The 19,235-nt window shown below is 57.3% G+C and overlaps 1 protein-coding gene across 11 annotated transcripts in view; it reads left to right on the top strand.

Moving 5' to 3' along the window:
- The window catches only part of HDAC5 (histone deacetylase 5), a 127,189-nt gene that overhangs the window by 72,491 nt on the left and 35,463 nt on the right, over positions 1–19,235 (top strand). For all 11 annotated transcript variants that reach the window (XM_074979271.1, XM_074979272.1, XM_074979278.1 and 8 more), the window contains 6 exons: positions 2,739–2,992; positions 9,025–9,169; positions 10,375–10,489; positions 11,673–11,803; positions 12,821–12,952; positions 17,750–17,862. In XM_074979271.1, the coding sequence (XP_074835372.1) occupies positions 2,739–2,992; positions 9,025–9,169; positions 10,375–10,489; positions 11,673–11,803; positions 12,821–12,952; positions 17,750–17,862 (890 nt within the window). The remainder of the gene's footprint in view (positions 1–2,738; positions 2,993–9,024; positions 9,170–10,374; positions 10,490–11,672; positions 11,804–12,820; positions 12,953–17,749; positions 17,863–19,235) is intronic.

The raw sequence follows: 19,235 nt of genomic DNA, 5'->3' as shown, positions 1-19,235 counted from the left end.
CTGTATCCCAGGCCCACATGGTGCTGAGTGCTGTCCAGACACCCTTCCACACAGAACCACTGTCCAAGATCCGATCCATGCCAACAGGTGCGTGCCGGTGGAGAAGATGGAACAGCAAGACCGTACCGGCCAGGACCATGGGCAGCAGCCTCGGCTCTCCAGCTGTCTCGCCGCTGTCTCATTTCTGTAGCTCTCCCAGCAGTGAAAAGTTGTAGGATGGGATTTGAAGTCCCTCTTTCCCTCCCCAGCTGCGGAAGGCCGCACTGTTGTTATTCATAGCAGTAAATGTTTACGAGGTGGTGTGGCCCAAGTCAGACTTGGGGCCCCGTTGCGCCAGGAGCTGCACACAGGCCATCCTGGCATGGGGGGACGAGGGGGGCGGAGTGCGACAGTGACCTCAGGACAGAGTCAGGAGTATTCCAGCGGGAAAGTGGAGCTGTGATGGGGGAGCCTGTGACTCACTTGTTTTGTGGCCTCTTTATTTCTGACGTCTCTGGCTGTCACGGCGGGGGGATGCTTGATTTGTATGGAGCACAAAGACTGAGCAGCACCCCCGGACGTGCAGTTCACTCGTGGGGGCTGCTCCAGGAGTTGGAGTGGGATGCCAGAGAACAAGGGGTTCCCTCCTCAGCGCTGCTGCCCACCTTGAGCAGCGTGCCTCAGTTTCCCCACCCTGGGATTGGGTTAATGACGCTGGGCTACCTTAGAGCACGAGCTCTTTGGGGCAGGCACCTTCTTTGTCTTCTGTGTTTCTATGGCTCCTAGCACTGAGGGGCTGGGTGTGTGCCTGGGGTGGCCAGGCACGATCGGAATTTACCTAGTAGCAATAAAGATGTACAGCACCTAGCACATTGGCCCTGTGGCTCGCGACTGGCGCAGGTAGGGCCTATCAGCAGGCCCATAAGTAATACAGAGCCTTGTGGAGGGGGTGGACTGCAGCTAGTGATTTTTCTCTCTCTCCTGTAGTGCTTGTCTGCCTGCTCACTTCAGAGCTGTCTCTGCCTCCTGCTTCCACCCCCTTCTTTCCCTGCGTGCTCACAACAGATGCTCTTAGGCTCCATCTATATTTAGCCCTGTGTGTTGCTCCCCCTCCGCCAGTGTAATCACAATAAATCTGCGGAAAGGGGCTAATTTCCTGGAGACACACCCCTCCCTGCAGGAGAGCTGGGGGTAGCTGTCTCTGCCGTGTGCCCTGTGAGTCACCCCCCGCCCCTGCAGCAGGGTGACCAGGGCACAGGCTGGAGCAGGATTTGTGCCTTTGCGGGTTAATGGTGGCGCACATGGCTTTACGGCAGGGAGCTGGGGGAGTGAGCGAGCGACTGAGTCACGCACAGCTCCCGGCTCATTCACAGCTTGCCAGAGCACCGCCTGCCACTGGCACCCGGCTCCCAGCCCAGCCCAGCTATGCCAGCAGAGCCTGTGGCGCGCATGGGGCTGCACCATGAGTGACAACGGGGGATGCCCTGATGAGCAGGGATGGGGGGCAGCTGCTGAGCCCTGAGATGGGGACTGGCATCCCAAGAGTAGAGGGGGTGTAGAATATGCTTCCTGTTCCTCCCTGGGCCCCTCGAATGTCCCACCCTCAGCTGTCTACCCTGGTGGTGGGGGACGGTGGCTCCAGAACCGAGAAGGTGGCTCTGCACACCTGATCTGGGCCCCATAGAAGTGGCTCTCTGAGGATCTGGCCTGGAGCAGTGTTCCCTGTTAGCTGAGCACCTGGGCAGTTGCCCAGGTGAGATTTAGGTGCTGCCCAACTGCTTAGCAAAGCACCCACTTTCAGCAGCATGAATGCCTGCTGGTGGTGCACATCTGCACATGCCGGGGGGGGGGCGCATAACAAAAATTATTCTGCCCTTGGATGAAAAAAAAAAATTAGAGGGATCCCCAGTCAGGAGCGTTGGAGGCTTTCCTCCAGGGGGATCCCCGGGGGGCATCAGATCCCGTTGCGTGTCCTGGCAGGGGAGTGAAAAGCTGGCAGAGAGGAGAGAAGGCCCCGCCCTGCATCCGGGCATCGTGTCCAGGCAGTGAGAGGTCGCTGCATTTTGGTGGGTACACGACCATCCCTGCCAGCAGCAAATGCCCCAGCAGGATCTCTGCCAGGACCAAGTCTGTGGGGTCTGGAGGGCATAGCACTGGCCCAGAAGTCAACCTGTTCAAGCTGGATCCAGCTGAGAGCTGGCCAGCCTGTTACGCCCCTCGATGGGCAGCTTTGGGGCCCCATTATCTGGGGGCAGTGTCTGGCCACGGGCAGAGAGTGAGAGTGGGAAGTGTAGGAGCTCCCGGTCCTGGCTTGAATTGACCTGGCTGTCTTTTCTAAAGAACCCAGGGATGCCACGCCCAGCAAGGCACCCGCTGCTCCAGGGCGTCACACTCATTGGGGGGACCCCGGCTGCTCCGCAGACACCGTGCCCAAGAGGGCATGCAGCAGTTCGAGGGGCACCATGCCCAGCGGGGCTTGCCGGCTGTTCCAGGGGCACCGTACCCAAGCTGCTCTGGGGTGTCCTGGCCACTAGGGCCCCCGGGCTGTTGTTTGGGTGCCAGGCTCACCAGGCACCGCAGCTGCTCCAGGGGTGCCGTGCCCACCAGGGCACCCTGAACAAGCAGGAGAGCAGAAGGGGAGCTCTACGTTGCTTTTAGCTGCAAGGCGGAGCATGCCTGCCCCTCGGACTTTGCCCTGCCTGCCGGCTGGTCCGTGCTGGGGGCCGATCACCAAGAGCTTCTCTCTGTTTGCTCCCCAGCTGTCGATGTGAAGCCGGTGCTGCCCGTGGCCATGCAGAACTCCTGCAGCAGCAGCCCGGTGGACCTGCGGACGGACGCCCGGGCGAGCGTGACCAGCGTGGACCCGGCGGTGCGGGAGCAGCAGCTGCAGCAGGAGCTGTTGGTCCTGAAGCAGCAGCAGCAGTTGCAGAAGCAGCTGCTTTTTGCGGAGTTTCAGAAGCAGCACGAGCACCTGACGCGGCAGCACGAAGTCCAGCTCCAGAAGCACCTCAAGGTGAGACGCCCCAGAGCAGAGCTCAAAGCCCTGCCCAGCTCCCTCCCTTAGGAGGGGTTTGTGGGCAGCCCTCGCCCTGCTAGCTGAGATGCTCCTTAGCTAAGCAGGTTCAAGCTGGGTTGGTATGCATGAGGGAGACCTGCAGGGCAAGATATTTCAGGAGTCTCTGTAGAACCAGCTTCAGCCCTTGTCTGGGGTCAGCTGCTTTAAAGAGCCCCAAAACCTTATGGGAGATGTTAGTGGCTTGGGAGCAGGCTAGCTCTTGCCATCTTCCCCAGAGTTTATATGTGGTGATACATTCTTCTGAAAGCCCAGGCGAGGGACTGAGCATCATGGCTTTCCTTGAAAGACATGATCAATTCTAGCCCCTCTAGGTTGCAAGGGGGGCTGAGAAATGAACCCCCCCACACTATCTTTTAAAAGCCCCATTGTGCTGGGGGTGGGGGGCAGGGTGGGGTGTTGCCCATGTTGCTGCTACTCTGGCACCAGGGGGCTGCTGGCTTTCAGCAGAGCTTCTGAGCCGAAGCTCCCTGATCACTGGAATCCCACAGCCCTTTTCATGAGGACCCTCGTGTCCTGCTGTGTTCTGGTTGGGAGCAGGCTCCGTGTGTGTGTGTGTGTGAGAGAGAGAGAGTGTGTGACAGCATTTCAACAGCCCCAAATTCCTCCTTGCTTTAGCTATGGGTTGTGTTCCTCTTTATTTCCCACCTGAACCTCCTGTGGAGCAGGTAGCGCAGAGCAGCTGTTCCATTCCACCCCAGAGCTGACTGCATTGCAATACAGGTTGACCTGCTCTAATCTGGCACTCTCTCATTCGGCATCAGCCATAATCCGGCATGATTTTAGTTAGCCCAATGGCCACTTATCAGGGCCAAGTTTCCCGTGGTCCCATAAAGTTTGATTGTAGCCACCAGTCCTGGCTCTCGGTGCTCTGTGCTGTTGTTCAGTTCTAAGTTGCCCCTAAATGTCTTCTGAGAGCTCAGGAAGCAGTGGATGTGTTGGTAATGCTGCCAGACAATATGGACCTCCTGAGGTTCAGCAGCTTGTCTGATTCAGCACCGGTCAGCTCCTGGACTAGAGAGGTTCAACCTGTAGTTTTGGGCAGAGGTTGTAATTGCATGGGAAGCTCTTGGTGGCTTCCCAAGGCACTAAATAAATCAGCCACTAATAATTATTATTTATTAGTATTAGTGTCGTGGTTCCTCAGAGGCCTGGCTGTGGCCCAGGAACCCACTGTGTTAGGCGCTGTACAAACACATCACAAAAAACACAGTAATGTGTAATTGCCCTTCATTCCCCCTCTCCCTGCTTAAAGGAGAGAGCTCACCTTGAAGGATCCTAGATCACTCCCATTAAATGCAGCCATCTCTGGGGTGTTACCTCGCCAGCACATATCATGGCAGTGCCAGGGGATGGGACAGGAGAATTTGAGACACGGGCAACCCCCTGCTGCTCCTGTTAGAGGCTGCAAGAGCTTAGTTTACCGAGGCCCTGTCCACATGCTGCATGGGGTGGAGCAGGACTGTACAGCCAGGGGGCCTCATGCTTGGTTTGCTCAGCCATTGAATCACAGAATCATAGAATCCTAGGGCTGGAAGAGACCTCAGGAGGTCATCAAGTCCAGCCCCCTGCCCAAAGCAGAACCAACTCGAACTAAATCATCCCAGCCAGGACCTTGTCAAGCCAAGGCTTGAAAACCTCTAGGGATGGAGATTCCGTCACCTCTCTAGGCAACGCATTCCAGTGCTTCACCACCCGCCTGGTGAAATAGTTTTTCTTAATGTCCAATGTACACCTCTCCCTCTTTAACTTCAGACCATTGCTCCTTGTTCTGCCATCTTTCACCACTGAGAACAGTCTTTCTCCATCCTCTTTAGAGCCCCCTTCAGGAAGTTGAAGGCTGCTATCAGACTGCCCCTCTCTCTTCTGTTCTGCAAACTAAATACACCCAAATCCTTCAGCCTCTCCTGGTCATGTGCTCCAGCCCACTGATCATTTTTATTGCCCTCTGTTGGACCTTCTCCAGTGCATCCACATCCTTTGTATACTGGGGGGCCCAAAACTGGATGCAGTACCTCCAGATGAGACCTCACCAGTGCTCAATAGAGGGGAACAACAACTTCTCTAGATCTGCTGGAAATGCTTCTTCTAATGCACCTCAATAGGCCGTTAGCCTTCTTGGCTACAAGGGCGCACTGTTGACTCATATCCAACCTCTCATCCACCAGAATCCCCAGGTCCTTTTCTGCTGCACTGCTACTTAGCCAGTTGGTCCCCAGCCTGTAACAATGCTTGGGGTTCTTCGGTCCCAAGTGCAGGACTCTGCACTTCTCCTTGTTGAACCTCATCAGATTTCTTTTGGCCCAGTCCTCCAATTTGTCGAGGTCACTGTGGACCCCATCTGTACCCCCCAACATATCTCCCTGTTCCCCTAGCTTAGTGTCATCCGCAGATTTGCTGAGGGTGCAATCCATCCCCTCATCCAGGTCACTAATAAAAGTACCAGCCTTAGAACTGACGCTTGGGGCACTTTCCACTTGAAACTGACCACCAACCAGACATTGACCCATTGACCACTACCCGTTGGGCTGTACCATCTAGCCAGCTTTCTTGCCACCTTACAGTCCATGGATCCAATCCACACTTCCTTAACTTACGGGCGCGAGTGTTGCGGGAGACTGTATCAAAAGCTTTGCTAAAGTCAAGGTATATCACACCCACTGACTTCCCCACGTCCACAGAGCCTGTTACCTCATCATAGAAATTAATCAGATTGGTCAAGCTTGTCCTTGGTGAATCCATGTTGACTACTCTTGATCATTTTCCCCTCTTCCAAGTGCTTCAGAATGGATTCCTTGAGGATCCCCTCCATGATTTTCGCAGGGACTGAGGTAAGGCCGACCGGTCTATAGTTCCCTGGATTGTCCTTCTTTCCTGTTTTAAAGATGGGCGCTACGTGTGCCTTTTACCAGTCATCCTGGACCGCTCCCGATCTCCACGAGCTTTCAGAGATAACAGCCAAAGGCCCTGCAATGACATCTGCCAGTTTCCTCAGTACCCTAGGATGCACTACATCCAGACCCATGGATTTAAGTGCGTCTAGCTTTTCTAAATAGCTCTTAACCTCTACCTTCCCCACCGAGGGCTGCCCACCTCCTTCCCACACTGCATTCTCTGGTGCCATAGTCGGGGAGCTGACCTTGTCCGTGAAGAATGAGGCAGAAAAAAGCATGGAGTACTTCAGCCTTTCCCTTATCATCTGTCAGCTGGTTACCTCCCTCATCCAGTAAGGTCCCCACACCTTTCCTGATAACCCTCTTGTTGTTAACATACCTGTAGAAGCCCTTCACATTCCTTGCTAGCTACAATTCCAATTGTGCTTTCGCTTTACTAATGACTGCCTGGCATTTTCCAGCCACATATATATATATATATACACACACACACACACTCCTTCTTAGTCGTTTGTCCAAGTTTCCACTTCTTATACACATCCTTTTTGAGTTTAAGCTGACCAAGGATTTCCCTGGTAAGCCAAGCTGGTTGCCTTCCATATTTGCGTTTCTTACTGTGCATCGGGATGGTTTGTTCCTGTACCTTCTATAAGACTTATTTAAAATACTGCCGGTTCTCCCGAACTCCTTTCCCCTTCGTATTAGCTTCCCAGGGGATCCTGCCCATCGGTTCCCTGAGGGAGTCGAAGTCTGCTCTTCTGAAATTAAGGGTCTGTATGTTACTGCTCACCTTCCTTCCTTTGGTCAGCATCCTGAAATCTACCATCTCGTGATGACTGCAGCCCAGATTGCCACCCACTTCTGTTTCTCCTACTAGTTCTTCCCTGTTTGGGAGCAGCAGGTCAAGCTGTGCACGGCCCCTGGTCGATTCCTTCAGTGCTCGTACCAGGAATTTATCCCCAACATTCTCCAAAAACTTCCTGGATTGAAGCCAAGGCAGCTGCACCTGCAGATAGGGGAGGGACTGTCCAGATCTCAGACCCAAGGATGAGAACCTAAAGTCACCCCTGCCCCTCCCCCTGTGCCTGTTATAGCCACAAAGGCGAGGGAGGCAGGTAGGACAGTGAGGGAATTTTCCCAGCATCCCTGTCTCCCTGCATCCACTTTCATGTTTCAGCTGTCCCCTGGTCCCTCTCATTCAATGAGCAGTCCCCTGGGCTGATGGAGCAAGTCAATGTCCCCTGTAAGGTGAGTGCTAGGGCAGCTGCCCAGGAGAGATTCAGGTGCAGCCCAGCTTCACCCATAGCCAGCAGCCTGTTTTTCTGTGGGTGGTGCACACCCTCACGTACCTTGGTGCATGTAACAAAATTTATTCCATCCATGGATGCAAAAAATCAGAAGGAACACTGGTGCAGGCCTGACTTTTCTGGGGGTGGCTGGGGGAATCCATGCCCACTGCCCCGAGGGGGGCCTCTTTGCCAGCTCCTAGCAGGGCTGGTCCGAGCAGGTGCCTCTCCTCCTGGAGCTGGCTGGGACCAGGCTTAATTCCAGCTTAGCTGCTTAGGGCCTTGATGACCCCCTACACCTTTCAGCCTTCTGTCCCCACCTCCAGTGCCTACGAGCTGAAGTGAGCCTTGCTGCACCCCCTGGGCTCTTCTCCATGCCAGCTGCTCACCGAGGGCAGGAGCTGGGGTGTCTCCCTCCAGCAGCGGGGCTGTGAGCAGGTGACAGAGGAGCTGGGTGTCTCCCTCCAGCAGCAGGGCTGTGAGTGGGTGACAGAGGAGCTGGGTGTTTCTGTCCAGCAGTGGGGTCGTGAGTGGGTGACAGAAGAGCTGGGTGTCTCCGTCCAGCAGCGGGGTCTTGAACAGGTGACAGAGGAGCTGGGTGTCTCCCTCCAGCAGCGGGGCCGTGAGCGGGTGACAGAGGAGCTGGGTGTCTCTGTCCAGCAGGGGGGCCGTGAGCGGGTGACAGAGGAGCTGGGTGTCTCTGTCCAGCAGGGGGGCCGTGAGCGGGTGACAGAGGAGTTGGGTGTCTCCGTCCAGCAGCGGGGCTGTGAGCGGGTGACAGAGGAGCTGGGTGTCTCTGTCCAGCAGGGGGGCCATGAGCGGGTGACAAAGGAGCTGGGTGTCTCCGTCCAGCAGCGGGGCCGTGAGCGGGTGACAGAGGAGTTGGGTGTCTCCGTCTAGCAGCGGGGTCGTGAGCGGGTGACAGAGGATTTGGGTGTCTCTGTCCAGCTGGGGGGCCGTGAGCGGGTGACAGAGGAGTTGGGTGTCTCTGTCCAGCAGCAGGGCTGTGAGCGGGTGACAGAGGAGCTGGGTGTCTCTGTCCAGCAGGGGGGCCGTGAGCGGGTGACAGAGGAGTTGGGTGTCTCTGTCCAGCAGGGGGGCCGTGAGCGGGTGACAAAGGAGCTGGGTGTCTCCGTCCAGCAGGGGGGCCGTGAGCGGGTGACAGAGGAGTTGGGTGTCTCCGTCCAGCAGCGGGGTCGTGAGCGGGTGACAGAGGAGTTGGGTGTCTCCGTCCAGCAGCGGGGTCGTGAGCGGGTGACAGAGGATTTGGGTGTCTCTGTCCAGCTGGGGGGCCGTGAGCGGGTGACAGAGGAGTTGGGTGTCTCTGTCCAGCAGCAGGGCTGTGAGCGGGTGACAGAGGAGCTGGGTGTCTCTGTCCAGCAGTGGGGCCGTGAGCGGGTGACAGAGGAGCTGGGTGTCTCTGTCCAGCAGTGGGGCCGTGAGCGGGTGACAGAGGAGCTGGGTGTCTCCCTCCAGCAGTGGGGCCGTGAGCGGGTGACAGAGGAGCTGGGTGTCTCCCTCCAGCAGTGGGGCCGTGAGCGGGTGACAGAGGAGTTGGGTGTCTCCCTCCAGCAGCAGGGCTGGGAGGAGGCTGGCAGACAGGGCGGGTTCTTTCCAAGAGGGTGGGGGTCCCCCTGAATGAGCATCTCCTTCGCCACTCAGTTCACCCCCACCACCGATCCCCCATTCGCCTCCTCCTTAGTCCCTCTCTGGCTATCACCTGAGCTGCCTTCACCTCCTGCTCATCTCCCAGCCCCTCCCCCAGCTAACCCAGCCCCCCTCTGCCTTGCAGCAGCAACAGGAGATGCTGGCGGCCAAGCGGCAGCAGGAGCTGGAGCAGCAGCGCAAGCGGGAGCAGCAGCGGCAGGAGGAGCTGGAGAAGCAGCGGCTGGAGCAGCAACTCCTCATCCTCCGGAACAAGGAGAAGAGCAAAGAAAGTAAGAGAGGGGCTCTGGGTGTGTGGGGGTGCGCGTGCATGCAAGTGAGTGTGTGCATGTGTGGGGGTGTGTGTGCATGCAGGTGAGTGTGTGTAAGTGTGTGGGTGTGCGTGCATGCAGGTGAGTGTGTGGATGTGGGTGTGCATGCAGGTGAGTGTGTAAGTGTGTGGATGCGCATGCGTGCAGGTGAGTGTGGATGTGTGTGCGTGCAGGTGAGTATGTGTACGTGTGTGGGTGTGCATGCATGCAGGTGAGTGTGTGTATGTGTGTGGGTGTGCGTGCATGCAGGTATGTGGGCATGTGTGTGGGCATGTGTGCATGCAGGTATGTGTGCACGTGTGTGGGCATGTGTGCATGCAGGTGGGTGTGGGTGTGCATGCAGGTGAGTGTGTGTATGTGTGTGGGTGCACGTGCATGCACACATGTGCCTGTGCATATGCTTGTGTACGTGAGCATGTGTGCTTGTGTGCCCAGGTGTGCACGTACTTGTGTGCGTGTGTGCGCATCTGATTGTGCATGCATGTACCTCTGTGCACACGTGTGCACGCACACATGCAACTGTGTGCACCCATGTGCCTTCTCGTACACTAGTGAGCATGTGTGCATAGGTGTGCAGATGTGCGCCTGCATGGCCTGGGCCGAGCTGGGGGCCGAGGGGGCTGAAAGCCTCACAGCTGATTTTGGCCTCGTTGGGCTCACATTGTAATTCTTTTCCCTGTGACCCACCAGGCCGGGGAAGCTGTGCCAGGAGCCCCCACCGGGCCCAGCTTAGGGCACCGCCTGGGCAGCCGGCTAGGAAGCGGGAGGCTGATTGTTATTCTCATGGGCACACGATGGAGCCGCTTGCCTTCACCTGAGGCGGGCTGGCACAGGTGTCTGGACCCCGCCAGGGCAGGGCGGCACGGCGCTCACTGGGCGCCTGAATGGGGCTAGAGCATTGCATGCTGGGAGAAGCTCTCACCCGGGCCCCAGGGGACACAGTACAGAGCTGTGCAGGGGGCGCAGGGCCCACGGCAGGGACTCGCTTGGCTCACGTAGGGCTGCTCTGAGCTTCCGGTCCTGCCTGTCTGTAAAGAACCAGCACAGACCCCCCTGTCTGCCAGCCTTGCGCTAACCACCCCCACCTGAAGCTGGGGGCATCCCTCCTCTGCCCTCGGCCAGGCCCCGGGCTGCGTTTCCCAAGGGCGCCTCCCGCCTGTCTGCAGGTGCCATCGCCAGCACAGAAGTGAAGCTAAAGCTCCAGGAGTTCCTCCTCAGCAAGTCGAAGGAGCTGACAGCAGGCGGCTTCAACCATTCCCTCCCCCAGCACCCCAAGTGCTGGTAGGTGGGCCGGGGGCAGGGCGGGCTGGAGGGAACCACTCGGGGCTCCCTTAGAAGACTGAGATCCCGGACTCCTGGGTCCTGTGCTCAGCTCTGGGAGGGAGCGGGTGGAGTGGGGCGTCAGGGCTGCTGGGTTCTAGCCTGTGCTGCGGGCGGGAGCGTGGGGGGGTCTGGTGACCACACATGTCCCCCTTCACAGTCCCTCTGTGTCCCCAGCCCCGGGGTCCCCCCTTATTTCCTGCTGTGTGCCGCAGCCCGGGGATGCCCAGTGGGGACAGGTGCCATGTGCTGGCCTCTGGATGTGCTCAGCTTCCCCCCGGAGGCCAGGGCATCACACGTCACCATGTGCAGCTGCCTGACCCCAACCTGGGCGCAAAGGAGGAGCCCTGCCCGGCCCCGAGGCTGGGAGGCGGCTGTGCCGTGGCCATGGCCGTGCCTCCGGCTTTACAAACAGCCTGGCACGCGCGGTGGCTAATTGCATCGCTGCGACCTACTCCACTTCCTGAGGCCGGGGATGCTTAGGGTCTAAATCCACTTAGCCGGCTAAAAACAGATCCCTGATTGGCTCTCCCCCTCCCCCGCACTTCCTTCCTCCTTTCCATTCATGGTTCGGGTTTGCGCCAGGCGGTCCAGTCACTACCACGCGACCGGCTCTGGGTCCAGGCTGCCTGGCTCGGGGGGTCCCACGGAGATTTCTAACCCCCCACTTTTGATCTTCTCCACCGCTCTGCAGGAGCTATGTGTGTGGGCTGGGGGCGGGGGGCTGTCCCCTTGCTGTGCTTAGAACACGATGGGGGTTTGGAGCATGGCCAGGACGGGGCTGAGTTTTAACCCCTGTCCCATGTCACGGCCTTGGCTGGAGCGAGCTCCGTCTGTCTAGACACCCCGGGGCTGCCCCAGCTCAGCCCAAGGGTGGAGAACGAGTGGAGACAGGTGTCGGCCCCATCTGCGCTGGAGAGGGGACAGGCTGGTCACTTCTGTGCCCCGCTCTGGTTTATGGGACCCTGCGTGTCACGTAGGGGGCATTCCCGGCTAGGTGGCGAGAGGGGCTCACGGGGGGACCTGGCAAGGCTAGGATGACAGAACATGAATCTGCCTGTCCCTCCTTGGCCAGCTGGGCCTGGGGATACCAGCTGGTAGGCCGGGTCTCTCGAATGACTTTGCTTCTTGGCTGGTTGTGCAGGGGAGCGCATCATACCTCGTTGGACCAGAGTTCCCCTCCCCAGACAGGCAGTCCGGGAACACCCCCCTCCTACAAGCTACCCCTGCTCGGCACATACGACAGCAGAGACGACTTTCCGCTCCGGAAAACCGGTCAGTGCCGCTGGGGGCTGGGGAGCACAGGACCAGCTTTGCTGCCAGGCTGCTGGTTCGAATCCAGCCCCAGGCGTTAGCTTTCTGCACAGCATTGCTGTCTCTTGCCTGTTTAGTAGCCTGGGTGAGATGAGTTTGCCAGGTTTCAGTTCAGTTCCCGCAGGGCAGGTGTCACAAAAATGACTATTGGAATGTGCCGCCTTGCCAGGACTGTGAGCAGAGAGGTCTGAACGAGCCGTGGAGACTGACACACACCCTGTGTGCGTGTGTGTGTGTGTGTGTGTGTGTGTGTGTGGAGATAGTTGGGAAGGTCTGTGGTTGCAGCTAGCACAGGTGGGGCTGTAATTATTACTACAGACCAGTTCTCAGGCACCAGAATCAGAGGCCAGATTTCCCCAGGGCTCGGTGCACATGGCGTATATGGGGAGCTGAGCTTGTCTGCAAGTTTGGCCCTGATTCAGGGAGCTGAGCCCCGGCAGACCTGGCCCCTCTGCTCTTTGCAGAGCCCCTTGCATCTGAAGCGAATCGCTTTAGAGAGCAGAGCCCCATCCTGAGACTCACCAAACAGCCCTCAGAGAGCAATGCCTTGTGTTTCCTGCCGCCCCGGGCTGGATTTGAGCTGGCTGCCTGGAGGCAAAGCCACTTGCATGCCCTGATCCAGCCCAGACAGCCAGTGCTAGACGGGGACGGTTCGCTGCTGTGGGAGGAGAGGGCCCCTGCAGATGGTATGGCGGGGGCACCGTGGGCACCCAGGGACCCAGCTGGGGAAAGGGTCAGCGTGATGGGCAGAGGGGAAGGAAGGGTTCTAGGCATTGGCAGGAAGGTGGGATTGTCTCTGACTGCAAAGATCGGAGCAGTGCAGCTGGGGCTAGCGGAGCAGCGGATGGAGCTGAGCCCCAGGAGCAGGCTGTGGTAGCCACCAAGGCCAGGCACAAGGGCTGGAAGGCAGCAGGAGGCGGGCGTGGGGCAGAGCATTGGCGCAAGCACATCCAGCCTCTTTCTCCTTTCCCCTCCCAGCCTCGGAACCCAACCTAAAAGTGCGCTCGCGGTTAAAACAGAAGGTGGCCGAGCGCAGGAGCAGCCCCCTGCTGCGGCGGAAAGACGGGACCGTCATCAGCACCTTCAAAAAGCGAGCTATCGAGATCACGGGTGAGTGACGCTGCCTCAGGGCTGTGCGCGCAGGATCCCGGCTGGCGGCCCGGCCACGGACACACAGGGTGCTCGTGCTTGTTCCGCACGGTGCTTTGATTCTGAGGGTGACTCTGCTGTGGTCTAGCCGGGGGACAACATGTCCAATGGATAGAGCACCTGCCTGGGAGCCCAGACTCCTGGGTTTCTATCCCCAGCTGCGCCACTGATTTACTTTCGCGGTAATCACATCCCCAGTCCGTGCCTCAGTTTCCCCATGTGTGGTATGGGACGCAGCTGCTGCCTCCCTTTGTAAAGCACCTGGGGATCGGTGGGTGGAAGCTGGTCCTCTGCAGAAGTGCTGGATGCTGGTGTTATTAATTGCTCTAGCAACGTGTTCTCCAGCAGAACCCTTCTGTGGACACCTGGGAAGCAGCTGTTGGGGTGAACAAGCCCTGATCACCCCCAGAGGTTGGGGGTGCTCACAGCTGGGACTGAGAAAAGCTGAACCCAGGAGAGGTCAGCAGGGAGGCCTTTGAATACACCACCTGCTGAGTTTGAATTGCTGGGTGGGGCTCAGACAGGACCACGAAGGGTGTGGCGGAGAGACCTACCTAGATTATGCCCATCCCTGGCTTACCCACAGACTTCAGCCGGGCGCAGCAGCGCTCGTAATGCAGGAGTCAAGGCCTGCGTCCGGTGAGATCTCTGCGTGCATAACCACGTGCCTGATTTGAACACACCGTCACTAGGAATGCGTGTGCAAATTGTGGTCGTGCATGCAAAGAGCAAGTAAGGCGCAGTCGCCTGCTTGCTTTGGGAGGCTGGCGGTGGGGAGGGCAATCAGGTATAATAGCTGGTCTGTGCCTGCAGCCTCGGAGAGGCTACAGAGAGAAACCTCTGGCTGGTGCATGCATGGGGGGCTGTGCTGTTGGGAGCATGCCGTTAGCCCCTGGGGCATGGAGACTGATGCTCATTCTGCCCTTACAAGGAGACATCCCTGACAGAGGTGAGGCTTATACTGGCAAGAAGGGCCTTTTGCTCACGTCGCTTCGCCAAGTTATGGAGCTCTGGGTGGCTTTTTTCCCATATAATCATGTCTGCGCTAGGGCTGGTGCCAGCAGGGCTCTGGTGGTTGCGTGTGTCCTATCAAAGAACTAGAAGGGACCTCGAAAGGTCATGGAGTCCAGTCCCCTGCCCCACAGCAGCAGGACATATCACGCCCCCCCCGAAAGGTCTGCTGGAGGAGTGAGCTCGCAACCTTGGGTTCACATGGCTGATGCTCTAACCACTGAGCTAACCTTCCCCCAGCGCACATGAACTGTTCTAGAGCAGAGAGATTAATGATCTGAAAGTGCTTGATCCTGCCAAAAGGGCAGGGGGCTGAACTTGATCACCTCCCGAGGCCCCTTCCAGCCCTAGGAGGTGTGATGTGGTGAACTCCATGGGAATGTGTCCCCAGTTAAACCAATGCAAAGGGAGATGTATCTACCTCAGAGAGCTGGAAGGGACCTTCAGAGGTCATTGAGTCCAGCCCCCTGCCCCACAGCAGGGCCTATCACCATCCCTGATGTGTATTTTAATCTATTTGCTGAAGATACCTAAATGGCACCCTTGAGGACTGAAGTCACAGCCATGTGTTTAGCAGGCCAGTGCTCAAACCACCAGGTTATCCCTTCTCTGTGTTGTACAGTTCCGCTTACTATCGTAGTACAAGTCTAGTTACAATCATACCAGTTTCTAATCCTGCCTGCATCTTCTCCGTCCTGAATGGTTTTTCTCAGCATGGTTTAGTCTCCTGCTCCAGTGACACAGGTGAACCTCTTATGCAGGATTAAAATTGTCCCCCTAAGGACTATACCTGGTGACCTACCCTCCTTAGGTTACAGCCCTGTAGAGCAGACACTTCCTGCCTCAGAACAAAAGGCAGTCAAGTAGCGCTTTAAAGACTAGCAAAATAACTTATTAGGTGAGCTTTCGTGGGACAGACCCACAAGTGGGTCTGTCCCACGAAAGCTCACCTAATAAGTTATTTTGCTAGTCTTTAAAGCGCTACTTGACTGCCTTTTGTTTTGATAGTATATAGACTAGCACAGCTCCCTCTATGTTACCATTCCTGCTTCAGTGGAAGAGGGGTTTTCGTCCACCTCCCCGAGCTGCAGTGGCCAGGTCCACAGCAAATCTTTTCCCACTTAAATTGGCTGAAGTATGGCAGTCAGGGATATGAGTTTTTTCACACCTCTGAGTGATGCTGTTAGATCGATTTACTCTTTAAGCGAAGTCCAGGCCTTACGTTATAGGAAAGAAACTTTGATGCATGTGTGAGGCCTGAGAATGCCACCAAAGGATTGTGGGCCATGTTAATGCCTTTGGCTCTGCAGGTGCATCCCCTGTTTGTAAGTTGCATTGAAAATTCGGGTCAGATCAAATGGCCACAGATGGCTCTTCCCATGTGCACCTGGGCCAGAGCTGTTGGCCTGTGGAGCCCACCCCGCCTGTTTCCCCTGCAGACCAGGGCATGCATTTGGAGAGCAAGGATGGAAATGTAGCATGTTGAGTGGAGTGTCTGGGTGGTGACAAGACTCCAGGGCCCTCGGGCCATGGCTGGCTGCATGGTTCCTGATGTTGGCTTTGATCTAGGATCCCTGCTGTTATTTTCTGGAGCACATCAAATGCAGCCGGCAGGGTCATCTGGGAACTGGTGGGTGCAGAGCCTGTTGTGAAAACCTGGCTGTGATTTCTGTGCCTGAAGGGGAGCCGAACTCTGGCCTGGCGCGTGGTGGCTGGTGACTTCAAAATCTGGCCTGGAACTCTTTCAGAACTCTGTCCTTTTGTGGCATGGAACATGTCCGTCTGAGCCCTGCTCCCTCTCCAAGGTTGCCTGAGCCCAGCGTGGCTGGGTGAGCCGACCCGCGCGGGGTTTACAAGAGAGGGGGCTGCCAACCACGTGTGCCTTGGGCTTGAAATTCAAGCCCCTTCCCTGATTGGAACTAGCCTGTCTAAGGACCATCAGAGCATCCTGCAAAGCCAGTTTCCTGTGCTGGGGAGAGCGATTGGCAGGCAGGGGGTGGGATTTTAGTGATGGTCTTGGCAGAAGGGCTGGGTTTGGGGGCTCGGCTGCTGCTTCCCTCTTGCGTTCAGTCTCCTGCTTGGGTTTAATTTTCTGCCCGGCCCCCTGGAGCTTGCACAGATACATGCAGACAAGCAGGGACGGCTCCTCAGCAGGTGCTACGACACTGCACTGATTGACACCCGTCAGTCTGCTCCGAAACCCGCCCCCCAGCGACGGGCTCCCGGCTCCACGTGGGATGATTCAGTCGCCGCGAGCAGGCGGGACTATGGAACTAAGAACTGACTCCGTCTGGGCAGAGCTGTTTTGTGTGTGTGCAGCAGGCGGAGGGCAGGCTAATCCAGGAGCATCTGCCGCTCTCTAAGGAAATGTTTTCCAGGGGCGGGAGCAGACACAGCCGCCACCTCGGAGCAGCTGTTACGTAACGCCCCGCGTGCTCTGGAGCCGCGTCGCGGCCGCTCGCCCTGGTGGATGTCCAAGGCAGTGGCCGGTAGGGGCGACAGAGGGAGGTGTCAATCCGCAGCATGGCCGCGGGCCAGATCTGCCGCTGGTGTAAACCTCCATCGCGCCGTGGAGGTCAGTGGGCTGGATCCCTGCTGATGTAAATCGGCAGCCTGTCGAAGTCAGTGGAGAGACGTCGGCTGACACCCGTTGAGGATTGCTCGCTGTGCGCTGCCGCTGGCGTATAGGCAGTGCGTGGAGAGCTGCTCTGGCCCCCGGGGGTTGCGTCCTAGTGACAGTGGCTGCGGGGTGGTGCCTGGGAACCATGAAGCCAGTGGTGGTTTTCATGCCTGTCTGGACCGGGGGATTTCTGACCTGGAATTCGAACTGCAGGGCCACCTGGGCCAGGTGCAGCCAGAGAATGCAGAGGTGGGAAAAGGACCCGAAAAGTTACTTGAGTAAAAGTGCAGCTGCTTTTGGGGGGAAGGCACTTAAGTGCAAGTTACCCGAGTCCCTCAGACAGACACACACACACATATTTAGACTGTACTAAAGTATCCAGAAGTGAAAGCAGCTGCAGTTGTGCTCAAGTAACAATGGGGGTAACCCCTGGTAGAATGGGGAGATTTGGGGCGTAGGGGGGTGGTTCCCACTGTCACCCCGCCACGTGGCAAGATGGGGTTTTTTTTCTTTGGGTGCATCACGTCCAGCAGCCTCCAGACGGGCTGACTCCGAACGCCTCCAGCAACGGGCTTACGAGGGCTCCATCGCGGGGGATCAGGGCCCTGGTGGTGCAGGGCAGGTGGTCTCCTTTGCATGCACAGTGCTTGATAACAGACCCCTCAGGGAGCTGCGCAGAGCAGCGATGCCAGCAAACCCCTGTTGAGCAGCCTTTGCTGGAGAGAGTCCTGTGGCAGGGATTTCGCCTTCCCCGAGCCTGGCTCTGGGCCCAAGAATTGGGGTCAGCAGCTAATTATGTTCCTTCCTTCCTTGGCTCCTGCCACTCAGGGCTGCAAAGTGCTTGACAGACACAACTGTCACCCCATGAGGAAATGCAAGAGGGAAACTGAGGCACGGAGCTGGGGTGCGCGGGGGACACTCCCAGAGCGGGGATGAGAAATCCTACTGAGCCGCCGATCCAACTGCTCCTAGGCAACACCCTTGCCTCTCTTCCCTGGCGCAGTGCAGGCTTGTTGGCAGGGGATGCAGATTGCAGGCACTAACCCCCGGCACACGGGAGTGCCAGCCGGACAGGCGTAGCCAGCTGTGTCGGGAACTAATGGCACATGTGTGATTTTCCCTCGCAGTCTCTTCCATGTGTAACAGTGCCCCAGGGTCCGGTCCCAGCTCCCCGAACAGCTCCAGCACCACCATCGCGGAGAACGGCTTCACAGGCTCTGCCCCCAACATCCACACCGAGGTAAGGCTTGCGGTGGGACCCCCTTAATCTCCCCTGGGGGTACCGAGCCTCCCCCACTCCAGTCCTCTCTGGCTTTCATCAGCACAAGCCCTGAGCAAGGACCGGAAAACTCATCTCCTTAGTGGATTTGCCCCCCTCTCCACAGATGCTGAATGATGCGTGCTTAATGCTTTCCTTTTGACCCCTGATCCATGGCAAATCTTGTGGCTGCATTAACTTCCAGGTCATTTCCTCTCTTCCGTCTTGCATCTGAACCTGTTTTCTTTGACGGAGTGCGAGAGGGAAACTGAGGCATGGAGGAAAGGGTTAATATTGTCTGTCCTCATCTCGTGGGCATCATGGGGGTGGCCTCTCACTGGTGTGTCACATGAGCAAAGAGCACACGTGTGAGGCGTGTCTCCAGGGGGATGCGAGTGCAACAATGGGATTTCTATGGAAGCGGCAGTGATTCTCTTGCTCCCAAAGGGCTGGGGAGAAACAGCCGTTGGGCAAGAGGGATTTTGAGGTTATTTTGAGCCAGGGCTGGGAGAGCGCGTGGGCCGCTGGGGTGATGCCGTGTGAAAAACCAAACAACGTGTGCTGCCGAAAAAACAAAGCAGAATTGCCTGTCACCAAACTACCCCTGGGACACCTTCTTTGGGGACCCAGGTGGCGTGAGCTCTGAAAGTCAGGAGGTTGTTTAAGCAACGAGAATGATGAAAGGTCTGGAGAACATGAGCTATGAGGGACGACAAAGAACTGGGCTTGTTTAGTTTAGAAAAGAGAAGGCTGAGAGGGGACGTGACAGCGGTTTTCAAGTACCTAAAAGAGGGTTGCAGGGAGGAGGGAGAAAAATTGTTCTCCTTGGCATGTGAGGACAGGACAAGGAGCAACGGGCTTAAACTGCAGCAAGGGAGGTTTAGGCTGGACAGTAGGAAAAAGTTCCTAACTGTCAGGGTGGTCAAACACTGGAATAAGTTGCCTGGGGAGGTTGTGGAATCTCCATCACTGGAAATGTTGAGAGCAGGTTAGATAGGCATCTATCAGAGATGGCCTAGATGGTTCTTGGTCCGGCCATGAGGGCAGGGGGCTGGACTCAATGACCTCTTGAGGCCCTTTTCCAGCTCTAGCGTTCTGTGATTCTGTCTCCTTCCCGGTGGTCACGGCCCTTGGTTTCCCTTTTCCATCTCCTTCAGCTGGAAGCTGGTGAGTTCCCCTCTTCCTAGGTGTTTTCTGTTGTCAGGTCCCTAGTGCAGTTCCCACGTGCCGTTGCAGTGCAGGAAGATAAGAACGGCCAGACTGGGTCAGAGCAAAAGTCCAGCTAGCCCAGTGTCCTGTCTTCTGACAGTGGCCAGTGCCAGATGCTCCAGAGGGAGTGAACAGAACAGGTCGTC

Source organism: Carettochelys insculpta, chromosome 28, assembly GCF_033958435.1.
Source record: "Carettochelys insculpta isolate YL-2023 chromosome 28, ASM3395843v1, whole genome shotgun sequence".
NCBI classification, from domain to species: domain Eukaryota; kingdom Metazoa; phylum Chordata; order Testudines; family Carettochelyidae; genus Carettochelys; species Carettochelys insculpta.
The sequence above is the reverse complement of the archived record's forward strand: the minus strand, read 5'-3'. Positions and strand labels throughout refer to the sequence as shown.